This window comes from Myotis daubentonii, chromosome 21 (genome assembly GCF_963259705.1).
Source record: "Myotis daubentonii chromosome 21, mMyoDau2.1, whole genome shotgun sequence".
Lineage (NCBI taxonomy): Eukaryota > Metazoa > Chordata > Mammalia > Chiroptera > Vespertilionidae > Myotis > Myotis daubentonii.
Genome location: NC_081860.1, coordinates 2,597,237 through 2,620,698, shown reverse-complemented (window position 1 = coordinate 2,620,698; position 23,462 = coordinate 2,597,237). Strand labels below are relative to the sequence as shown.

Sequence of the window (23,462 nt, the reverse complement as noted above, 5' to 3'; positions counted from 1 at the left end):
CTACTACCATTACCAACCTCACCATGATTGACTGTATTAAAGTGATCTACAGCTCTGGCTCATGTGTGTCAGTTGGTTGAGTAGAGACCCATGCACTGGTGAGGTCACATGCCTGTGTTGTATATATTTTAAAAAGATACCTAATGGTTCCTGAATCAGCTCACTCTGCACAAAAAGCCTTTTCACATTCTGTAACCTATGCCCTGGAGAAGCTGCTGCCATGGACCACCAGTTTGGGACCACTGCTCCAAAAGTTTCCTTAAACCGCGGTCACCAACCTTTCGACCTCACAGACCACCAGTGGTCCACGGGCAAATCATTGGCGACCACTGCCCTGGACGACCTCCAACTCATTACACTGGTTTCCAGGAAGAAGATTCACTTTATGAAGTCCTAGTCCTGGCCTTAGGAGTCTGGACTTAGTGTCTGTTCCAAGTCCCCAGGTCCAAGGGCTACAAGAGCAGCTGACAGTCCCAGGACTCTGCTCTCTCAGAGGCCACAAGAGTGTGAGGCCCTGAAATAATCTTCACAAATCAGTACCCCTAATTCATTCTGCATCTGCAGGAATCCCTGGAAAGAAAATGGTCTGGTGAGAGCCTGGCAATCACTGCTAGGAACTACGGGCCCAGGATGCTCAGTGCCCTTGCCCAGCCCAGAAGCCAGGTGCCCTCCAGATGCCTGTGTTATCTCAGGGCTCACTCTGCCACTTACCTTATCATTTACGGGACTTCTCCTTCCTGCCCACAGCTGCTGTCCTCTGTCTTCTAGTCTGTTCTATCTCTGAGCAATGTTAGGAAAAGTTAGAACCCTACCTCAGAAAATGTCCCTCCTTTTTTTCCCAAACATCTATGGCCCCAGCGTTCTGAGAGTGAAAGCAAAACTCCTCCTACAAAACCTCACCTCATCTCATTGTTGCCTTAACACCCAAAACAGGCCCAGGTTTCCGAGTCCTCCCTGCGCAGTCGTCCCATCACGTCCTGACAAGGCGGCCCTGCAGCCTTTCACCCTCTTCCCCCATCAGCCCTGTGTCACCCACGAGGGACTCACCATTCTGCGCGCGGGGACCTGGGCGGCGGGACCTGAGAGGCCGGTCCCCCAGGCTGGAGGGTGAAATGGGGTCAGGCTGCGGGGACGCTGTGAGCAGAGAGGAGTCCGGGAGGCACGGGGACCCCAATCTCGGGCTGTTGGGCTCAAGGAGCCTCAGACACACCCCGCACAGCAGGCGCGCTGCCTCCCAGGCCGCCTCCTCCTCACGACCAGCGCCCTGAAGCCTGTGAATCTGTTAATCTGTGAACAAAGACCTAAAAAGTTAAAATGACCACCAGGAGGAGGAAGGCGGAAGTCCTTCCCTAACCAGATATTCAGACACCAAAATGCCCTTTAGCTCCGCCCACATGGGTGCATTGCCTTCTGGGTAATGTAGTTTTCTTAACGGCCCTGGGGTGTACAAACAGCCCAGGCAATGACTTAGGTCAGGGGTGGGCAACCTTTTTGTGAGTGCGTGCCCAAACCAGCAAAATCTCTGACTCAAAATTCTTCTGCGTGCTAACCCTAATTTTTTGAGAACTTGTTACACCTACTTGATATCTCTTAAGGTGTATGTATGAGAATAACCTTGAAGAAATAATAAAAGAAATAATAAAATTCATTCGAGTGACAAAAACAGTATATGATGATGAAAAATACATTTATTTTTTAATGTATACATGTACACTGATAGTCCCACAGAAAACTTTATGACTCCGTTTGATATTATCAGTGGGACTTTTGCTGCTGCATCACTGATGACAGAGATTTTACAAAAGGGTATATATTTCGTGACTTTCAGAGATATGCACGAACTACTACTCTCTTTTTTTAAATTAAATTTTATTGTTCAGATTATTACAGTTGTTCCTCCTTTTCGCCCCCATAGCTCCCCTCCACTGGGTTCCCACCCCACCCTCTGCCCTCACCCCCCCCACACACACACTGTCCTCATCCATAGGTGTACAATTTTTGTCCAGTCTCTTCCTGCACCCCACACCCCTTTCCCCCCAAGAATTGTCAGTCCACTCCATTTCTATGCCCCTGATTCTATTATATTCACCAGTTTATTCTGTTCATCAGACTATTTATTCACTTGATTTTTAGATTCACTTGTTGATAGATATGTATTTGTTGTTCATAATTTGTATCTTTACCTTTTTCTTCTTCCTCCTCTTCTTAAAGGATGCCTTTTAGCATTTCATATAATACTGGATTGGTGGTGATGAACTCCTTTAGCTTTTCCTTATCTGTGAAGCTCTTTATCTGACCTTCAATTCTGAATGATAGCTTTGCTGGGTAAAGTAATCTTGGTTGCAGGTTCTTGGCATTCATCACTTTGAATATTTCTTGCCACTCCCTTTTGGCCTCCATAGTTTCTGCTGAGAAATCAGCTGTAGGTAACTGACTTTTTTTCTCTTGCTGCTTTTAAGATTCTCTCTTTGTTGTTTTTTTTTTGCTCTTGGCATTTTAATTATGATGTGTCTTGGTGTAGTCCTCTTTGGATTCCTTTTGTTTGGGGTTCTCTGCGCTTCCTGGACTTGTAAATCTATTTCTTTCATCAGATAGGGGAATTTTTCTGACATTATTTCCCCGAATAGGTTTTCAATATCTTGCTCTCTCTCTTCTTCTGGCACCCCTATAATTCGGATTTTGGTATGCTTGAAGTTGTCACAGAGGCTCCTTACACTATCTTCATATTTTTGGGTTCTTTTTTCTTTTTGTTTTTCCGGTTGGTTTTTTTTGCTTCTTCGTATTTCAGATCTTTGACTTGATTCTTGAGATCCTCTATTCTGCTGTTGGAACTCTGTATAATATTCTTTATTTCAGTCAGTGTATGCTTAATTTCTAGTTGGTCCTCTTTCATATCCTCGAGGGTCTCACTAGACTTATTGAGAGTCTTACTAAATTTATCGGCGTTTTCTAGAAAATTCTTGAAAACCTAATAACTGTGGGTTTGAAGTCTATACCCAGTAGTTTTCTTTCCTCCATTTCTGTCATTTGTGACCTGTTTCTTTGTCTCTGCATTTTGGCTGCTTCCCTGTGTTGATAGAGTGGCTTTCTGTGCTAGGTGTCCTATAGGGCCCAGTGGCTCAGCCTCCCCAATTACCTGAGGTGGACACTCTTGCTGCTCCCCTTTGTGGGCTTTGTGCACAGTCTTGTAGTTAAGCCTTGATTGTTGTTGGTATCAATGGGAGAAATTTACCTCCAGGCCAACTGGCTGTGAGAATCAGCTATGTCTGCAGTGGGAGAACTTCTGTGCTGGAGACACCTTTAGGGGCAATACTTGCTTCAGTGGGACTTTTATGCTCACTGAGTCTGCCCCCTGAGTGTGTCCCTTATGGATCTGAGGAGTTGTAATCTGGATGGTCCCACTCTGACCACTGGGTACACTGGCTCTTATATCTCTAAGGAGGTGCTAATTTAGCCTCTGCCTGAGGCTACCCAGCAGGTGCTTTGGAGAGATATGCAGATTTCTCTTCTTTTTGGGGGGTTTGGTGGTGCACAGATGAGGCCCAGCTGTGAAGCAATGCAAGCTGCTGTGGGGCCTTGGGCCTTTTGGAAGTTCTGGGTCTCTCTGACCCAGTTGCAGTTTGTTAGGTAATTTTCAGATTGCAAAGGGCCAGGCCTTTCATATGGAAAAGCCTCTGCACACAGCTTGGGTGTGGCGGGGTCTCGGAATCAGCAGGGCGGAGCAAACAGCTATGGCTCATCCTCAGTCCTACCCTAAGAGGCCCCAAGTCTCAGTGTCCCAGTAATCGCTGCAAGCACCTCTGAGAGAAAGCCGCCCTTGAGTTCCGACCGATGCCAGACAGTCCAGTTTCTCCCCATATGAGTCTGGGTCCCCAGAGACTCGCCTGGAACTGGAGTTCAGAGCAGTCGGGATCTTGAGACTCCCTCCCGATTGAAAAAGACAACTGTGTCCTCAGTTGCCAGCCCTTTCTGCGGGCGCCTCCGTACCTCTGCACTTTACTTATTAACCAGTCAGTCCACACACATGTGAACACCAGCACATGTATCTCAGTGTGCTTTTCTCTTTCCTTCTAGTTGTAGAATTTCCACTCAGCCAGCCTTCCCGTGGTTCTGGATCATGTCCATTTTGTCTTTTAGTTGTATTTTTGAAGTAGTTGTGTGAGGCAGCAATTTCCGGTGTTTACCTATGCTGCCATCTTGGTTTCTCTCACGAGCTACTACTTTCATCCATCAGGCTACTCCTATTACGGGACTTAACAAAATTCATCACTGAGAACAAAGATTCATAAGCGTATGTGGAAGAAAACATGGAGAGTAACGCTGTTGCAAAGTTTTTTAAACAGAAAAAATTTTCTGGAATGGCATTCCAAGTCCTCAATAGTTTGTTTTTGACACTATTGAAATTGCTCTTCCCCTCTCTCGTCAATCCATGTCTATGGTCTTTAAGAGAACTTGTTATGTAAAATTATTTATTTATCTAAGATGCACCTACACTGAATTTATCTGAAAAATAAAAAAGTCGATATTAAGAAAAAAATTGTAAATAGAAGATTATAAGAGAGCGTTTCGTGTGCCAGCAAGTTACTGGTGTGCCATGTTTGGCACGCATGCCAGGGGTTGCCCACCCCTGACTTAGGTGAATTAAGGTGTTGTGGCCCAGCAAGTGACTCCTGGGGAGGGACAAGATGGGACAAGAGGCCTGGCTAACTGGAGCAGACTAACAGATCTCTGAGGGGAAGGAGGTGGAGAGAAATGCAAGAGATCCACCAAAGAATATACACAGAGGGGGAAATGGGAGACATCGATAATATATCAACGATAAAAAATATATGTATTTTGGTAAATTTTAAAATAATGCAGCCCAGCTGGTGTAGCTCAGTGGTTGAGCTTCGACCTAGAACCAGGAGGTCATGGTTCTTTTTATTTTATTCTTATTTTTTATATAATTTATTGTTTAAAGTATTACATATAGTATTACATATAACTCCTTTTTCGCCAATGGAGTTCTGCCCAGCCACCCCCACACCTCAGCACATGCCCTTACCCACTAGTGCCTGTGTCCATTGAGTATGCTTATATGAGTGCATATAAGTCCTTTGGTTGATCCCTTATCCCCACCTTCCCCTGACTTCCTTCTGAAGTTTGACAGTCTGTTGGAGGCTGGTGTTGGGATTATAAAGATGATTTCCTGAGACAAATGCATTGTAAATGCCTAAGGCTTCTCATTATCTCACATAGTATTTCATCTATTGTATATCCTGCCCCATTACAGTGTCCTCCAGCCAGTTTTTTGAAATTCTGTGGAAGCTTACGATCATTACTGTCTCCTTGTATATTTCTGTCTTTGTCATTTTGCCCTGGAGAACTATCCTCGTGGTGAGTAAACTAAAGCAATTTACAAATGCACTTTTACTCATAAATAAGCAAACATGTTTAAGCCCCTGGATTCTTTATGTGCAGTCAGGACTGTGAATTCCCCTCTGGCAATGATTTTTCTGAAGGGGCTGCCCATCGGCCCTTCTGAAGACAGCCTGGGGCTGGAGGCAAACTGTGAGGCCTCCTGAGGAGAAGGTCAAGTCCTGCCATAGCGCCCACATGCCAGCCAGGACCCCCCTTTCTAATGTCAGTGTCCAAAGCAGCCACAGTGACCTGCCTTCATCTCCCAAAATGGGGGGAACACCCATGGGGCCCCTGGGCGGTGCTGGTGTTCACATGTGTGTGGACTGACTGGTTAATAAACACATATACTGACTTCAGAGTGAGATTAAAATGGGGATAGAGAGACACACACACCAGTTCTTTTGCTCCATTGCTTTCATACCTTCAGTAGTTGATTCCTGTAATTGCCCTGACCGGTGATGGGGCATCTCCCAAATGGAAGCCCAAAATCCAGCAGGCCTTCCAACTGGACTCTGCCAGCCCTTCCTGGATTGTCTCAGGGAGGCCCCCACTGACCACCACCGGCTTCATCTTATGCCTGAGCGCCTGTCGCCTGTCACAGCTGTCCTGATCACTGTCTGTGGGCTGTCCTCCACTAGGACTCCAGCTCCTAAGGGAAGGGGACTCTGTATCTCCAGAGTCTGGAACAGTTTTGTCAACAGTGTCCATGCCCTCAGTCCTTACAGGTCTCAGCTGTGCCCGCCCTTGGCTGCTGCCTCTACATCCAGTCTGATTCCAATTCTCCTTCCTAGAGCCTTCCCTCAGCCCAACCACTCAAGGACCCTGCCCCTCTCCAGCCTCCAAGACTCCAAACCCTCTGCTCCTTCACCCACACACCCCAGCAGCACACTATGCCCAGAGTTCAGGGTCCATCAACTCACTTCATGAGAATGTCTCACCTTCAGTGGGAACATCCCAGGCACATCCAGGAAAGAGTGTAGAGGGTGGGCTATGCAGGCAGTAGAGCAGTCTCAGTGCAGCAGGGTGGATGCTTACCCATGAAGGAAAGATCAGGGCCATTTGCTCTCTCTAGATTGATAAATATCTAGAACCTCCTGTAGTGGCTAAACTTCAAGACACTGGTAATCCAGGACAGGACCACCTGGCTCAGCAACCTGCACCCCCTCCTGCTGGGCAGATAGGGAATCAGCCTCTGCAGAGACAGCTCCTCTCCCTCCCTGTGCAGGTCAATGGCTGGAGCACCTCATTACAGTGGACTAGGATGGCCCTTCCTGGGTCACAAGTTTTCTTGGAGCACACGCTGATCCCAGGTCATGACCCCCCAGAAACTCCTGCAGCAGAGCTTGCTCCCTTTCCCACTCACCATGGCCCCAAAGAACAGAGAGACCATCAGCCTACCAGGGGTGGGCAAACTTTTTGACTCGAGGGCCACAATGGGTTCTTAAACTGGACCGGAGGCCGGAACAAAAGCATGGATGGAGTGTTTGTGTGAACTAATATAAATTCAAAGTAAACATCATTACATAAAAGGGTACGGTCTTTTTTTTTTTTTTAGTTTTATTCATTTCAAACGGGCCAGATCCGGCCCGCGGGCCGTAGTTTGCCCACGGCTGGCCTAGACTGACTAGGGAGGGCCTTAGAGACACACACATGGCCCAGCACCAATTCTCCCTGGAAAATGCCCTGAGATTTTGCCTGCCCACACCCACCCACCTGCCCAGCAGCTACTGCTGCTCCCAGCCTTGCCACCTGAGAGAAATCTGGGCTTCTCAACCATCTGAATGTGAAATAACCCAGCTTAAAACCCCTGACTGGAAGGTGCAGAGCCACAAGTGGCAGGTCCTAGCTCAAAGCTTCTCCCAGATTCTTTGCTTTCAGTCCCAGGGACAAACCCTGAGTCAGGCCCATTCCCTAGTCAGAGAGGAAGGAATGAAGATCCTGCCAAGAGTTCAGAGTATTCATGCATTTATTTACTTTTAAATCAGAGACTTTATTTAAATTTCACCAGTTGTTCATTTATAAAAAATATTTTTTTTATTTATTTCAGAGAGGAAGGGAGAGGTAGAGAGAGGTAGGAACATCAATGATGAGTGGGTATTATTGATCAGCTGCTTCCTGCATGCATCCCCTCAGGATCGAGCCCTCAGCCCCAGCATGTGCCCTTGACTGGAATCAAACCCAGGACCCTTCTGTCTGAATACCAACACTTTATCCACTGTGCCAAAGTGGCTAGAGTGTGTTCAGAGTATTTAGAATTTATTCAAGAACTACAGAGCATACAGGGTTTGTGACTGATTCATACTGTTCATGTGAACCAGGTGGTAGAGGAGAAATCACTTCAGCCATAAACCCTCACAGTGACATCCACCACGTAGTAGACCTGGGCCGGATAGCAAGTGCAAGCAGCTCCTTATGACCTCACTTGTACCTGAAACTTATGAGGAATCTAGCAAAGTTTATGTCCTGATAAAAAGGGAGTATATTAAGGTAAATGTGTATCATGGAGTCTCCTTTAGTGTTGTTATTCTGGGTTAAAAAACAAACATACATTCCCTACACATTTAAGGCTTTTGTCCAGTGTGAAGTCTCAGGTGTCATAAGGCTACATTTGCGGGTAAAAGATTTCCCACAATCCGTACACTCATATGGCTTTTCTCCAGTGTGAACTTGCTGATGTTTATTGACATCAGACTTCCTTCTGAAGGACTTCCCACAATCACTACAATTATAAGTCTTTTCCCCAGTGTGAATTCTCTGATGTTGAATGAGTTCAGAACTCTCACTGAAGTACTTCCCTCAATCTGTACACTCATATGGCTTTTCTCCAGCATGAACTCGCTGGTGTTTATTGACGTAAGATTTATTTCGGAAGGAATTCCCACAATCACTACATTTATAAGGCTTTTCCCCAGTGTGAATTCTCTGATGATGAATGAGTTTAGAACTCTGACTGAAGGACTTCCCACAATCCCTACACTTACAAGGCTTTTGTCCAATGTGAATTCTCTGATGTTGGATGAGGGTGGAACTCTTACTGAAGGACATCAACAATCTGTACACTCATATGGTTTTTCTACAGTGTGAACTTTCTTATGTTGAATGACTTTAAAGATTCGTCTGAAAACTTTCCTACATTTGTCACTCTCATAACTCAGTTCTCCAGAACATACACCCTGAGATTCAATAACATTCTAGTTCTTGCTGGCAGCTATTTCACATTCACCCCACTGGTGATGACTTTTTCCACTGAGGAATTCCTGTAAAACCTCACTGCCACAGTGTGGTTCCTCAGTGTTCTGAGAGACCTGGGGCTGGAGAAGCTCTGAGGGAGCTTCAACATCTTCCCCTAACTCCCTGCTGTTTGAAGGCACCTCTGATAAGTAGAAGCTGCACCTGGTCACAAATGAGGGCCTGTCCATAGCTTCTTTGCAGGACGTCTCTCCACTGACATCCTTCTGTTGCTGGTGAGGGTTTGCACTGAAACAGAAGTCTCTCACACATACATCACTGAAGAAGCATTTGTGCTGAAAGCATTATGCTTGTGACTCAGTCAGGTGCAAAATATCTTTTAAGACTGAGAAACATTGCTTACAGGAATGCGACTTCTGGGTTGCTGGAGCTGTCCTAAAGCCCTGAAGTGTGACTCTCCTTCTAAAGATACACTCTGATCAGAGCAGGCCTCCTCCTCAGCCTTTTTATGCCAACAACATGAAAAACAGAAAAATGGTGACGAAATGAATGAAGACCGTGGTGACAGGGGGAAGTTCCATTACAAAAGTATGTTGCCCTTGATATCTTAACTCCATGCAATTTTCTGAAGAGATGTGCAGGAAGCATTAAGAGGCTTCTGAGAAATTCTGGGCCTCTGAAGATCCTGAGAGAATGCAGACTACACTGGGAATATGACACAAATATGGCAAGCACCACATGGAAGAGAGGTAAGATTTCCAGCCCTTCCTTAGCCTAACAGTGTCCAGTAGGGTTTGTCTGCAGGTGACATAGGCAAACTCTGCAGAATTTTGCTTATGTCTTATTTCAAGAATAATTCAATAAATGAGTAGCTGGTGTTTGAAACCTACTTAAGCATGTGTAGAACACATGTGTATGTCAGTGTTAAAGAATACTGCAGAGGCAGCAATGCAGAGGAACAGGTGATGTAAAAATTCCAACAAAGTCTAACATAGTCCAAAGCCAGTAGTCACAGGTGAAATGACATGTCAGAAAGAGCAAAGTAGGTAAAAGATAAGGTAGAAATGTGGTGTAGCCAGTGGCACCTGAATCTGAACACTGATGGAAAAGAGCTGGTTCCTGGTATGAAGGAGGGTCTTACAAGAACAGCCCATGGTTCATGCAAGTAAAGACCAAAATCTGGCAGACAGTCACCCAGGGATTTAGCTATAGGAAAGGGGCAGAAGTGGAAGCCATGGATACGAATATAGTCACCCTCCCAGGAAGAGAAACAGCAGGTGGGATCCATTAAGCTGTCTGTAAGATCCTTGAATCCCAGAAACTTCTGGCACTTCCAGAGGCAAATGTAAGAGAAGTTTGTGGAGTCTATTGCTCAGGGCTCTCCACAGTGCTCAGCACTGGCAGCCACAGCACATTTGAAAAGACAGTGAGGAATATTTGCAAAGCCCATGGTCTGGCTGTGAGAGAGTGCTATGCCTGGAGAATAATGTAAGAGAGAACATCACCTCAGGACACTGGGAGAATGTGAAGTTCTTACTTACAGATGCTACAAGTGCAAACACTTCCAGCATCACATAGCATACAGATGTCTCTGAGCCTCATCAAGAAAACCCTACTCCTGAAATAAGGCAACGCCCACATCCTCAAAGTTCATATCCTGTCATAACGGGGACAGTACAGACCATGATCAGATTCTCTCCTAATATTCTAAGTCTGTCATACTCATAACCCACCACATCCATCTGCCCAATCTACTCCCCACATCAGAGAAGATACAAGGCCTTGGTCCCATTAAAGTCAGTCTTTCCTTATAGTCCTACTAATGCTGTGTATTCCCACAGCAATAAAGACAGTTGAGCAGATAGAAGATACCTGTGCTCTGAGCCTCAACACTACCCCGTCTCAATAACAGTGAGTGTCAGGTGTTAGGGTAATGAGAGCTGTTGCATATAAAGGGAGTGTGAGTGATTCAGCACCGGTCTTTTTTGGGTAATATGCTCTCAATTACTCCTCCAGGACACAAAAAAACATGGCATCACACTTCACCTTTCTGACTCCAACCCCAGATTGCTGAGGCCATTACATTTCACTACATCATTTTTCTTCACATAATTCTTTGAACCACACTCCTCTCAAGCAGCTTCATTCCAAGAGGCACAAACTCACTGGTAACACAAATATGCCGTGACAAGGACATGTTGTTTCCTAATTAGCTCCTTTTTAAAAATTCTAATTTATCATCTCTATAATGTATTTGTCTTCCTTCCTCATGCCAGTGGAGGTTTTCAAGCACAGGTGACACTGATGTCTGTTATCTCATTCCTATTGATCACTGGGGAAGCCTTCAACAAGAAACAGCAGCATATATATATATACTCTTCATCTGGCATGTAGAACCAAAACTGTTATTTTCAGGAATTACCCCCAAATTCCCCATATCATACCATCCAGTCCCCACCAGAAATGGACTCACTTCTTTCCTTCTTGTGTTAATGTCAGGTCCCTGCAGCCATGAATTCACATACCCTCTTCAAGTGCACACCACTTTTTTCTACCACACCTGTCTCACACCTGCACTCCCACATCCTAAGCACCCATAGTCATCTCCTTGGCCTCATACTCATTATTGAGCATGCGTGACCTAGAGAACGCCTAGAAAATTCAAACTGGGTGATGTACTACCCATAATATCAAAGTCCACAACCATAAAGGAAGCATTGTGTCCGGTTCTGAAGGTCTCCATCGCTGATTATTTTTTTTCCTTCCACATCTCCTAATATGACCCACATCAGATCTCAGATATTCAGAGCCCACCTTCACTGTTACTGCATTTGATGTCTCTTCACCAGTCACAGCCTTTCTTTTTTTTAAATTAAATCTTTATTGTTCAGATTATTACATTTGTTCCTCTTTTTTCCCCCCATAACTCCCCTCCTCCCAGTTCACGCCCCACCCTCTGCCCTCACTCCCCACCCACTGTCCTCATCCATAGGTGCACAAGTTTTGTCCAGTCTCTTCCCGCATCTCCCACACCTCTTTCCCCCCCACCAAAGAATAGTCAGTCCATTCCCTATCTATGTCCCTGATTCTATTAAAATCACCAGTTCATTCTGCTCATCAGATTATTTATTCACTTGATTCTTAGATTCATTGTTGGTAGATGCATATTTGTTGTTCATAATTTGTATCTTTACCTTTTTTCTCCTTCTTCCTCTTCTTAAAGGATACCTTTCAGCATTTCATATAATACTGGCTTGGTGGTGATAAACTCCTTCAGCTTTTCCTTATCCGTGAAGCTCTTTATCTGACCTTCAATTTTGAATGATAGCTTTGCTGGATAAAATAATCTTGGTTGTAGGTTCTTGGTATTCATCACTTTGAATATTTCTTGCCACTCCCTTCTGGCCTGCAAAGTTTCTGTTGAGAAATCCACTGACAGTCGTATGGGTACTCCCTTGTAGGTAACTGAGTTTCTTTCTCTTGCTGCTCAGTCACAGCCTTTCATCACTTATGGCCCTCTACCCCATCTCCGTGAGTCTCAGAGATGACCACTCATGCCCCTAAGCAATTCCACCAAACTGACTGAAACAACCCACCCAGCCACAGCAATGGTAACCAAAAACCCCAGTAAGTGTTTCTAGAAGAAAATAAGCACCAAGCACAATCTCATCTTGTTTGAAATACTCATTGTAATCCAATTCAAAACAAACCAACCAACCAACCAATAAAGGTGATCCACAACTATTATCTGGTCTATACATTTTCCACTACATTTAAGGAAGTCTTCCTATTGAACGTCTCATCAGAGTTCTAGACGCTCTTGAATGGCTCTCTGAAATACCCTAACAGGCCAAAAAGTAAAAGGTTTTGTATCTCCTTTGAACATAACACTTCCTACTACGAATTTCTCTGTCTGAGTTGATGGTGCTTTCATACATTGAGGTGCTAAATCCAAGCCTTAATGTCAACTCTGACTCTTACCTCTCTGTCTCTCTCAAACTCACATTAGAAAATCCAGGTGGCCACACCTAAATCACCGATCCGGGCTTCCCTTGCAGTCCCTGAGCAACTGCTCCTTCCATCTCCACAGCCACCATCATGAGCCAGTTACCATCACACTCACCCAGTCTATCACAGCTGCTTCCTTTCCAGTCTTTCTACCTCCTCCCTCACAGGCGTATTGATCATCATGCTGCAGCCACAAAGAGTTTAATGAGACCTGGGTCAGATCACCTGCCTCCACTACTGCAAATCTCCCATTGCTCCCATCACCTGCAGAGCAGACTTCCAAGTTGTCACAAAGCTCCTCTAGACCTGATTTTAACCCATTTTTACTACTTCCCTTTTTTTTAAAAAAAAAAAAAAAAAAAAGAAGAGGATGCCCGCAAGTCCCTGAACTGTTTTGGTCTTTACTCCATGTGTTTACAAGTTCTGGGAGGACCTCCCACATCTCATTCCTCTAATTGCCAAAATCACAGAGCACATCATACAACTGTAGACCTGAACTTTGTATTCTGGGCTTAGTGTCTTTTAAAGGTTCCCAGGCCCAGGGGCTGGAAGAGTGGCAGGACAGTCCCAGGACTCCACTATCTCAGAGGCCACAAGAGTGTGAGGCCCTGAAATAAGCCCCACAAACCAGTAACCCTAGGCGATTCTTCATTGGCAGCAATCTGTGGAAACTAAAGGTATGAGATCTTGGCAACCACCACCAGGATCCATGGGCTCTGCCCGTCGGTATCTTTCCCCAGCCCCTGGAGATGACCGCATTATGTCAGGGCCTCAGTCCCAAGGGCACAATCTTGCCTAGTTGTCTATCTTTCAAAGGACTTCTGCTTCCTGTCCCCAACTGGGATCCTCTCGCTTCTAGGTTCATTCCCAGCAGTTAGGAAGAGTTTAAAACCCTATTTCAGACAATGTCCCTCTTTTATTCTCGACCATCGATGGCCCTAGGATCCTGAAAATTAAACGGAAACTTCTCACCAAATACTTTGCCTCGTCTTCTCTGTTGCCTTTAGATACAAAACAAGACCAGGATTCCTGAATCCTCCCAGCTCAGCCACGCCAACCAAAATCTTACAGGGTGGCATTGCAGCCTGTCACCCTCTTTCACACATCACACCATGTATCACCCACAAGTGACTCACTGTTCTGGACTCAGTGACCTGGGTTTCAGGATCTTACAGGCACCGGCATGCAAGGATGGAGGGTAAATGGAGTGAGGCAGAGTAGAAGTCTTCAAGCAAATCGGAGTCTGGGAGGCACATAGGCCTCAATGCTGACTGTGGCTGCTCAACAAGCTTCAGACAAACCACTGCACCATGGGGACAGTGCCTCTGAAGCCTTGTCCTGGTTGTGACCCAGTGCTGGAGCCTATAGGTTAACTATTAAGTGGTCGGCAAACTCATTAGTCAACAGAGACAAATATCAACAGTACAACGATTGAAATTTCTTTTGAGAGCCAAATTTTTTAAACTTAAACTATATTGGTAGGTACATTGTTATTAATTTAATTAGGGTACTCCTAAGGCTTAGGAAGAGCCACATTCAAGGGGCCAAAGAGCCGCATGTGGCTCACGAGCCACAGTTTGCCGACCACGGGAACAGAACAATAGGTGAAAATGAGCACCTGGAAGCAACACCCAACCCAATTAGCACTGGCTAAGACACCTGGCCTGGGCTTCAATTGGCTAAATGCAGCCATGATTATGCGTGGATTAGGAAACTGGTCCATCTACACAGAGGAATACTACGCTGCCGTAAAAAAGAAGGAATTCATACCATTTGCAACAGCATGGATGGAATGGGAGAGCATTATGCTAAGTGAAATTAGCCAGTCAGAGAAAGATAAATACCACATGATCTCACTCATTTGTGGATTATAGAGAACAATGTAGACTGATGAACAGGGACAGATCCAAAGACTGAGAAACAGCGATCAGGCTATCAATCCCCAGAAGGAAAGTAGGGGAGGGTGGAGGTAAGGGGAAGAGATCAACCAAAGGACTTGTATGCATGCATATAAGCCAAACCAATGGACACGGACAACAGGGGGTTGAGAATATGAGTGGCGGGGTGTGGGGGAGGTTGGGCATTAATGGGAAATGAGGACATATTTGTAATACCTTAACCAATAAAGAAATTAAAAAAATAAAACTAACAGAATGCTGAAAATCTATATACATAAAAGGCTAAGCGACCATCTGACTGGTAACTATAATGCAGAATGACCACCAGGAGGCAGATGCTCCAACAGTCAGCTATGATGCGAGGGACCATGGGAGGTTGGCTCCAGGGCGTCCCCGGCGCACCTCAACCAGTCCCGCTCTGCCAGCCATGTAATTAATTTTCTTTCAATGTTCACGAATCCAAGTACGGGTCACTAGTAAAATATAATGGTGCACCACTGAAATATCATGTACATATTCAATGCCATCATTTTGACAGTTTGAATGTGGTGATGATGAGAGTATTTACACCAGGGAAATTGTCAACTACTACTAACCTAGACTTCACTGAATGTATTATTAAATGCTTAGACTTAAAGAACGCTGGTGGAGAATATTAACAATGCGGATTAAATTTATAAGTATTTGGTACAAGTGGGCTATAACTCATACATAGGGTAAAAATTGAGAAAAACTGTTTTGTATATAGAATTCAAAACCAAGAATTCCACACAGCAAAGAAGTCACTGGAGTCATTGAGGGATGAGTGAAATTCTAACGTATGTCTTAGAGGCTGCACTGTCTTCATATTGGTTAGAATAATAAATTAACTTCAAAAGTAGACAAAAACCGTGAGCAGACATTTTAACAAAGGAGATAAAGACAGTGTAAAGCAATGCATGAAGAAATGATCACCATCTAACTTTTTTGGGGAAATGGAATTAAAACAAAAGCAAGTTAACAGGATACTCATTGATGGGGCTAGTATTCAAAAATATTAAACTTCGCATGTGCTGGGAGGGTTGCAGAAAAATGGAATTTTCATTTCTGTGGGTGGGAAGGCAAAATGATTGACCATTTTAGATCACAGTTCCCCATATGTTAAAATGTGACAAATTCACTGACACTGGAACAGTTTAATAAGTAAGACAAACACCTGGTGGAAAGAACAGAACACAATATTACCAGCTGTTTTATTTATAAAACCGTAAACATAGAAATAACTGAAACCATAGATAGCTCAATACTTAAAGTGGTTATCCATAGAATACAATATTCCTAGCAATAAAAAATTAACTATTGACAACATTAGTATCAGATCTCAAAATACCTGTGTAGCATGAAGGAAGCCAGTGTTTGTTAAAGAGAATGCATCTTATAGTGCCAATAAAATTATTAAAAATATGAAGTACTCTATTGTACAGGAAGGTAAATCAATGCGTGCATGGAGGGTGGGGAAGGCAGAAAGCTTACAAAAGGGCTGGAGGTAAATACACGGTGTGGCAAAGTAGGTTTAGAGTTGTTGCTATGAAAAGAATACAGCCGGGAGCCGATCCATCCTTGATGTTTCAAAGGACCTGGCATATATGGCATACTGTTCTTAATATGTTTGCTCACCTTCTTGGCACTATGTGTTTTAACCAAGGTCTCTGAGAAAGGTTGTTTCCCCAGGTAGGGATTTTCCCCTGAAGTTAGGGAGGGAATAAAACCTCTTAACTAAGTGCCAGGTGGGTAATTAATCACTTTAACTACGAACAATCATGCTTAAGCTACATAATCTTTACTCCCTGGAATGGAGATAAGAAATGCCCTAACCTTTGTAATAGAGATTGATAGGATTGAATCAACTGGTATAAATACAGATGTAACAAGACAACAGGAGACATAACTAAGAAGACAGAACCAAGAGAGACAGAACCTAGGCACAGAACCTACACAGAACGTTCTCTAGAGACAGAAGAACTTCACTGGAGAGAACATGGCAAAAGATCCTGGACAGAAACTGGCCTCAGAACCTAGAGACAGAACCTAGCGAGAGAACATGGCAAAAGATCCTGGACTGAACCTGACTACAGAAATTGGCAAGAGAACCTGACTAGAACCTGGTGACTGAACCTGGCTGGAGAACCTGGACAGAACCTGGCTGGAGAACCTAGCGAGGGAACATGGCTACAGAACCTGGCAACAGAACCTGGCTGGAGAACCTAGCAAGAGAACATGGACACAGAACCTGGCTGGAGATCCTAAGCAGAACCTCTCTGGAAATCCAGACCAGAACTTGGCTGGAGATCCTGGCTGGAGATCCTGGCTAGGCTGCTGATCAACTGAACACTGTCTCCGAGTCTTTCCTTCTTCGCCGACTCCGTCCACGCCTTTGGGGACCCCTGGACCTGCTGGGGTTGGACCCCGGCATCTGGCGCCCGCACAGGGACTCCTAGGTAAGCGCCCCGCACTCGGGACGGATCGGACTCCACCGTAGGAAGAAGGTGGATAGTCTTCGCTGACTCCGTCCACACCTTTGGGAACCCCTGGAACAGGATTCCCCTAGGCAAGCCCCCCCATTGAGAACCCCACACTCGGGACGGATAGGACTCCACCAGGGTACTGCAGACCCCCCTATAGAGGATAAGTAGGGTAAGAAGGTGGATAGTACAGAACTTAGATTGAGAAGATGTGCCATACTGAGTCCAAAGAAAGAAGACTCTGTATTGATCTTTTAACACATATGCTTGCTAGCAGAGGAATTAAGGTTACTCCCAGTCAGACAGAACATTTTATACAAGAAGTATGTCCATGCTTTTCTGAGGAAGGAAAGGTAAATGTAAAGGCATGGGAGGAGGTAGGCCCAAGGAGCCTTATCCTTAACCCCACTGCAGCCTTTCCACCCCGGGAAAGTGCAGGATTGGCAAGCTCCCCCTGGGGTGATAGATCAGGACTCAGGTAATAGCAGAAAGCGCCAATCCTACTCTTAAAATGGATACAAGAGAGCATTTGGGGTTTTTCTTTTTAATGCCTGCTTTTAAAAAATAAAAAAGGGGGAATTTGCTGGGAGCCGGTCCATCCTTGCTGTTTCAAGGGACCTGGCATTTATGGCATACTGTTCTTAATATGTTTGCTCCCCTTAGCGCTGTGTGTTTTAACCAAGGTCACCTCTCCGAGAAAGGTTGTTTCCCCAGGTAGGGATTTTCCCCTGAATTCAGGGAGGGGATAAAAGCCCTCAACTAAGTGCCAGGCGGGTAATTAATCACTTTAACTACGAACAATCATGCTTAAGCTACATAATCTTTACTCCCTGGAATGGAGATAAGAAACACCCTAACCTTTGTAATAGAGATTGATAGGATTGAATAAACTGGTATAAATACAGATGTAACAAAACAGCAAGACACAGAACTTAGAACACAGAACTTAGATGAAGATCCTAGAGACAGAACCTGGCTACAGAATCTGGATAGAACATGGCAAGAGAACCTGACTAGAACCTGGTGACTGAACCTGGCTGGAGAACCTGGACAGAACCTGGCTGGAGAACCTGGAGAACCTAGCAAGAGAACATGGCTACAGAACCTGGCTGGAGAACCTGGAGAACCTAGCAAGAGAACATGGACACAGAACCTGGCTGGAGATCCAAACCAGAACTTGGCTGGAGATCCTGGCTAGAGATCCTGGCTAGGCTGCTGATCAACGGAACTTGGCTAGAGATCCTGGACAGAACTTGTCTAAAGATCCTGGCAAGGCTGCTGATCAACTGAACGCTGTCTCCGTGTCATTCCTTCTTCGCCGACTCCGTCCACACATTTGGGGACCCCTGGACCTGCTGGGGTTGGACCCCGGCAAATAACAACACAAGGCCACTATGCCACATTTTTTGGGGTGTGATCATGTTCACTGAAAGCCACAGGTTTCATTCCAGGGCAGAGCACATGCCTTCCTGAATCCCCAGGAATGGTCATGCGGGAGGCAGATGATTGCTGTCTCTCCCTCTCCCTTCCTTTCAAAAGTTAATAAAAATGCACCTTAAATATATAAAATAGTTACTTGAAAAAGAGAATTAACCGTGTGTTTGGCATACTCACAACAGTAAGCCTACTATATTCCCCACATGGATGTGGGTAACAGAAAAGCCTATTTCACCTGTGACGGTTTCTCAGCTTTATCCGCATGTTCAACCTCACCAAATAGTGCACATTAGAAAACTGCATTCCCCTGCTCGTCATTTATGCATATACCTAAGTAAAGCCTTGAAAGGTGGTTTCATATAAACCCTAGATATCCATCTGTTGTTAGAAAATTAAGATGGCAACCCTATATAGACAGGACCATCCCTCTTCTCATTTCTTGGGAGGACCAGCCCTGCCTCAGTGGCAGCAAATACTGGCAAGCAGTAAAGACTATTGCCATCAGCCCAGCCTGTGTTGCTCAGTGGCTGAGCATTGACCTGTAAGGTCATGGTTCAATTCCTGGTCAGGGCATATGCCAGGGTGTAGGCTTGATCCCCTGTATGGGGTGTGCAGGGGGTACGTGATCAGTGATTCTCTCCCATCATCAAAATTTCTCTCTCAATCCCTTCCTTTTTGAAATCAATAAAAATGAATATTAAAAAAAACCCAAAAAACTATTGCCATCAAAATCAACAGGAATGCTGACTGCTTACAAAAGACACATCCTGGAACAGATTGCAGGATTATCCTTCCTTTACTTTTGACTTCTTGCTGGTGAGCAAATACGTTATGTGAACAGCCTAGAGGGACCAGGGAATACACAATACCATTGGATTATTTTATCTGCCAATGATCTCAGCTACACGGAACAGTTCTGGAGGTCCTGAGAATGCCTGTACATAAAGGTCACCCACAGGCCCTGGAACATTTATGGCCTTATGTTCAGAAGAGGCACATGTCATCTAATTTCCTGCAGGCTTTCCCACTCACTATAGAAACAGTGTTTCTGCCCTACTTGTGGTTCCACCTGAGTCTTACAACAAATGACCCCAGCCTATGAAATTCCATACTTCCTGGCACATGGCTCCTTTGTAGTACATGGAGAACAGGTTCCCTAAACATTGCTGAAGCTTATGTAATACATATTGTGAACAGAGAACATGATTCCAATTGGTCACAGAAACACAGCAAAGGTCTCCTCTTCAGAGTGACCTTTTGCCTCACCAATAATCGAGGCACTAGGCTGCAGATTAAATGCACAGTCATGTGGTCTTTATTTCAAGGCCATGGGCTGCAGTAAATAATAAGCCAATATTGGACAAAAAGTGACTTCCTGCCATTATGCTCTCCCTTCCAAACCACATAAACTTTGGGATAAACACAACATCTATTCATATCTGCATGCTTACAGATCACATTTGTGTTTGCAAATCATCTGTGGCCACGAATAAAACCAAAATTAAAGGTACAAATGTGAAAACACTTTTAAGAAGATCATAAACCCCAGCAGAATAGAGCAAGGGGATTGCAAGTTGGTGAATAATAAACACCCCCAAACTTACCAAAGCATAATGTGAGTACCACAATGTCCCTGAAAGAGGTAGCACTTCTTAGCTGAGAAGGGGTGCTCTGGATGAATCCTGGGTCAGGTCCATTTTCTAGTCACTCAGAAATGAATGACGATACTGCCAAGAGCTTGGAGGGACCATAAATACTTCAAGCAGAAGCGAGAACACAGAATACATTCCCCTGAGCACCCAGGGAATGTGACCGATGCACACTCCTCAGGTGAGCCAGGTGTTAGAGGTGAAATCTCTTCAGCGACAAAAGCTCACAGTGACATCATTTGGGTCGTAGGTCTGGGCATGTTAGCAAGTATAATGCAGCTCCTTCAAGTCTCACTTTTACCTCAATTTATGAGAAATCTATCAGAGTGTATGTTCCCACAAAAGGGGTGTACATTCATGTAAAGGGTCCCATAGAGCCCCCTATGTGTTCTTATCATATGTGAGAAAAATAAAATATTTCCTGCATATTTATGGCTTTTCTTCAGTGTGAATTCTGTGGTGTTTAGTGAGAGCAGCCCTTTCACTGAAATGCTTCCCACATTCACTACACTCATATGGCTTTTGTCCAGTGTGAACTCTGCAGTGTCTAGTGACGTAAGACCTTTTAATGAAGGACTTCCCACATACACTACACTCATATGGCTTTTCTCCAGTGGGAACTCTGTGGTGTAGAGTGAGGTTAGACCTTTGACTGAAGGACTTCCCACATTCACTACACTTATATGGCTTTTCTCCAGTGTGAACTCTGTGGTGTCTAGTGAAGTCAGATCTGTGACTGAAGGACTTCCCACAGTCACTACATTCATACCACTTTTCTCTAATGTGAACTCTGTTGTGTTTAATGAGAGCAGTGCTTCCACTGAAGACCTTCCCACAATCGGTACAGTCACAGGGCTTTTCTCCAGTGTGAACTCTCCCATGTTGAAGGTGGTTAAAGATTCGTCTACACACTTCCCCACATTTATTATACTCATCAATCATATCTCCAGAGCAGAGACCTTTCTCATAAGCAACTTTCTGTTTCTGGCTGAAAGCTGTTTCACATTCAACCCACTGGTGATGTCTTTTTCCACTGAGAAATTCCTGTGAAGTCTCATTGCTACTGTGTGGCTCCTCAGTGTTAAGAGTGGCCTGGTGCTGGAGAAGCCCTGAGATAGCTGGGGAGTTTTCCCCAACCTCCATACTAGCTGCAGGCACCCTGGATAAGTAGAAGCAGCAACTCGTCACAAGAGAGGCACTCTCCATATCTTTTTTCCAGGACTTCTCTCCACTGGCATCCTTCTGTTGCTGGTGAGGGTTTGCACTGAAACACAAGTCTATCACACACGCATCACTTAAGAACACATTCTTCTCAAAGTAAACCACTTGTAACTCACTCAGGTGCAAAATATCTTATAACACTGAGAAGCACGGCTTACACAGATGGGTCCTCTGGGTGGGTGCGGCTGTCTTGGAAGCCCTGACCTGAGACTCTCCTACAGATACACTGTGTTCAGAATAGGCCTCCACATCATCCATCTTATGCCAATGACCTGAAAACAGAGAAATGATGAGAAAATGAATGGTGACTCTGGCAACAGGGTGAAGTCCCATGATAAAAGTGTGTTGCACATACTACATTGGTTTCATGCAACTGGCTGAAAATAAAAGACCTGAAAGATGGATTAGTAAGAGGTCACTGTGAAGTTCTTGAGCACTGAAGATCACAAAAAAGGGGTGACTTCAATAGAAATAGAGCAAAAACCGGGAAAGCACCACATGGAAGAGAAGCGGACTGGATAATATAAAAAGGACAAAAATAAGAAGACAGCCAAAGCTAAGAAGTCCCTGATGAAATGACAAGTCAGCAAAGTGTCACGTGTGGGAAAGGAAAGGTATAAATGAGGTGTGGCTACTGGCACCTGCACCAAACACAGTTGGACAGGAGCTGGTTCCTCGTACAAGCTGAACACCATCCTTATGTCATACCTCCCCCCAGTTGCCACTCAGCCAGGCCAGGCATCCTCTAGGACAGCCATGGGCAAACTACGGCCCGCGGGCCGGATCCGGCCGGTTTGAAATGAATAAAACTAAAAAAAAAAAAAAAAAAGACCGTACCCTTTTATGTAATGATGTTTACTTTGAATTTATATTAGTTCACACAAACACTCCATCCATGCTTTTGTTCCGGCCTCCGGTCCAGTTTAAGAACCCATTGTGGCCCTCTAGTCAAAAAGGTTGCCCACCCCTGCTCTAGGACCATCCTGTTCGTTCACCCTGAAGAAACCCAGGGTTCTCCCTGCCCCTCCTTTGCTAGAAATATGTACAAACTAAATTTTCTGAGTATCAATGAAAGACAACAGAGGTGAGCAGCCATCGCTTGCCCATAGCATTCGGCTTGCAACAGTATTCAAGGAAGGTAATATTACAAACAACAATGGAAGGAGGGTCTTACAAGAACAGCCCCTGGTTCATGTATGTAAAGAAGATCCTGGCACAGGTATTCACCGAGGTCTTTATTTACAGGAAAGGTGCAGAAGTCGTGGATCTGGATATAGTCACCCACTCTAGGTGTGGATGAGCAGGAGGGACCCATTAAATGTCTGTAAGTCTGCTGACACCCAGACACTTCCTGCAGTTTCTGAGACAACTGGTGTTAGGGAGGTTTATGGAGTCTATTGCTCAGGGCTGTCTGAGAGCTCAGCACTGGCATCCACAGCCCATTAGACAAGACAGTTGGGGAAATTAACAGAGCCCATGGTCTGGCTTAGAGAGAGAGAGAGAGAGAGAGAGAGAGAGAGAGAGAGAGAGAGAGAGAGACAAAGAGAGAGAGAGAGAGAGAGCGTGAGTGGTAAGTCTGGAGAATAAATAAAGAGTGGGCATCACTTCAGGACACTAGGAGTGATGTGAAGGTCTTACCTGCAATTGATAGAAGTGCAAAAACTTCCAGCATCACATCACAGTACAGGTGTCTCTGAGCCTCATCAAGAAGCCCCCACTCCTCCTGAGAAAAGGCAATGGCCATGTCCTCAAAATTCATATCCTGTCATAATAGAGACAGTACATCCCATGATAAGTATCTCTCTTGAGATTCCAAGTTTGCCATACTCCCCACCCTGCACATCCATATGCTCCCCTACTCCCCACATCACAGAAGATAGCAGGCCTTGTTCCCATTAAAGTCAATCTCTCCTTATACGGATGCTGTGTCTCTCACAACAATAAAGGCAGATGAACAGATACAAGATACCTGTCTTCTGATCCTCAAATGTGAGTCACACTGCCTCCTTTTAATAACAGTGGGTGTCAGGAACAGAGGGGAGGAAGAGACGCTGCACATAATGGGAATGTGATGGATTTGACACTGGTGTTGTCAGGCAATACCCATGTTGTCCTCCAAATTGTGCCTCCAAGACACCAAACAATATGGTAATGCCCAT

At 44.9% G+C, this 23,462-nt stretch overlaps 1 protein-coding gene across 1 annotated transcript in view; it reads right to left on the bottom strand.

The window, feature by feature from the left end:
* The window catches only part of LOC132222902 (zinc finger protein 772-like), a 45,095-nt gene extending 21,992 nt beyond the window's left edge, over nt 1-23,103 (bottom strand). Inside the window, exon 1 of the mRNA XM_059678258.1 lies at nt 22,942-23,103. Coding sequence (XP_059534241.1) covers nt 22,942-23,062 — 121 coding nt within the window. The 5' untranslated portion in view covers nt 23,063-23,103. The remainder of the gene's footprint in view (nt 1-22,941) is intronic.
* Between the last annotated feature and the right edge of the window lie 359 nt (nt 23,104-23,462).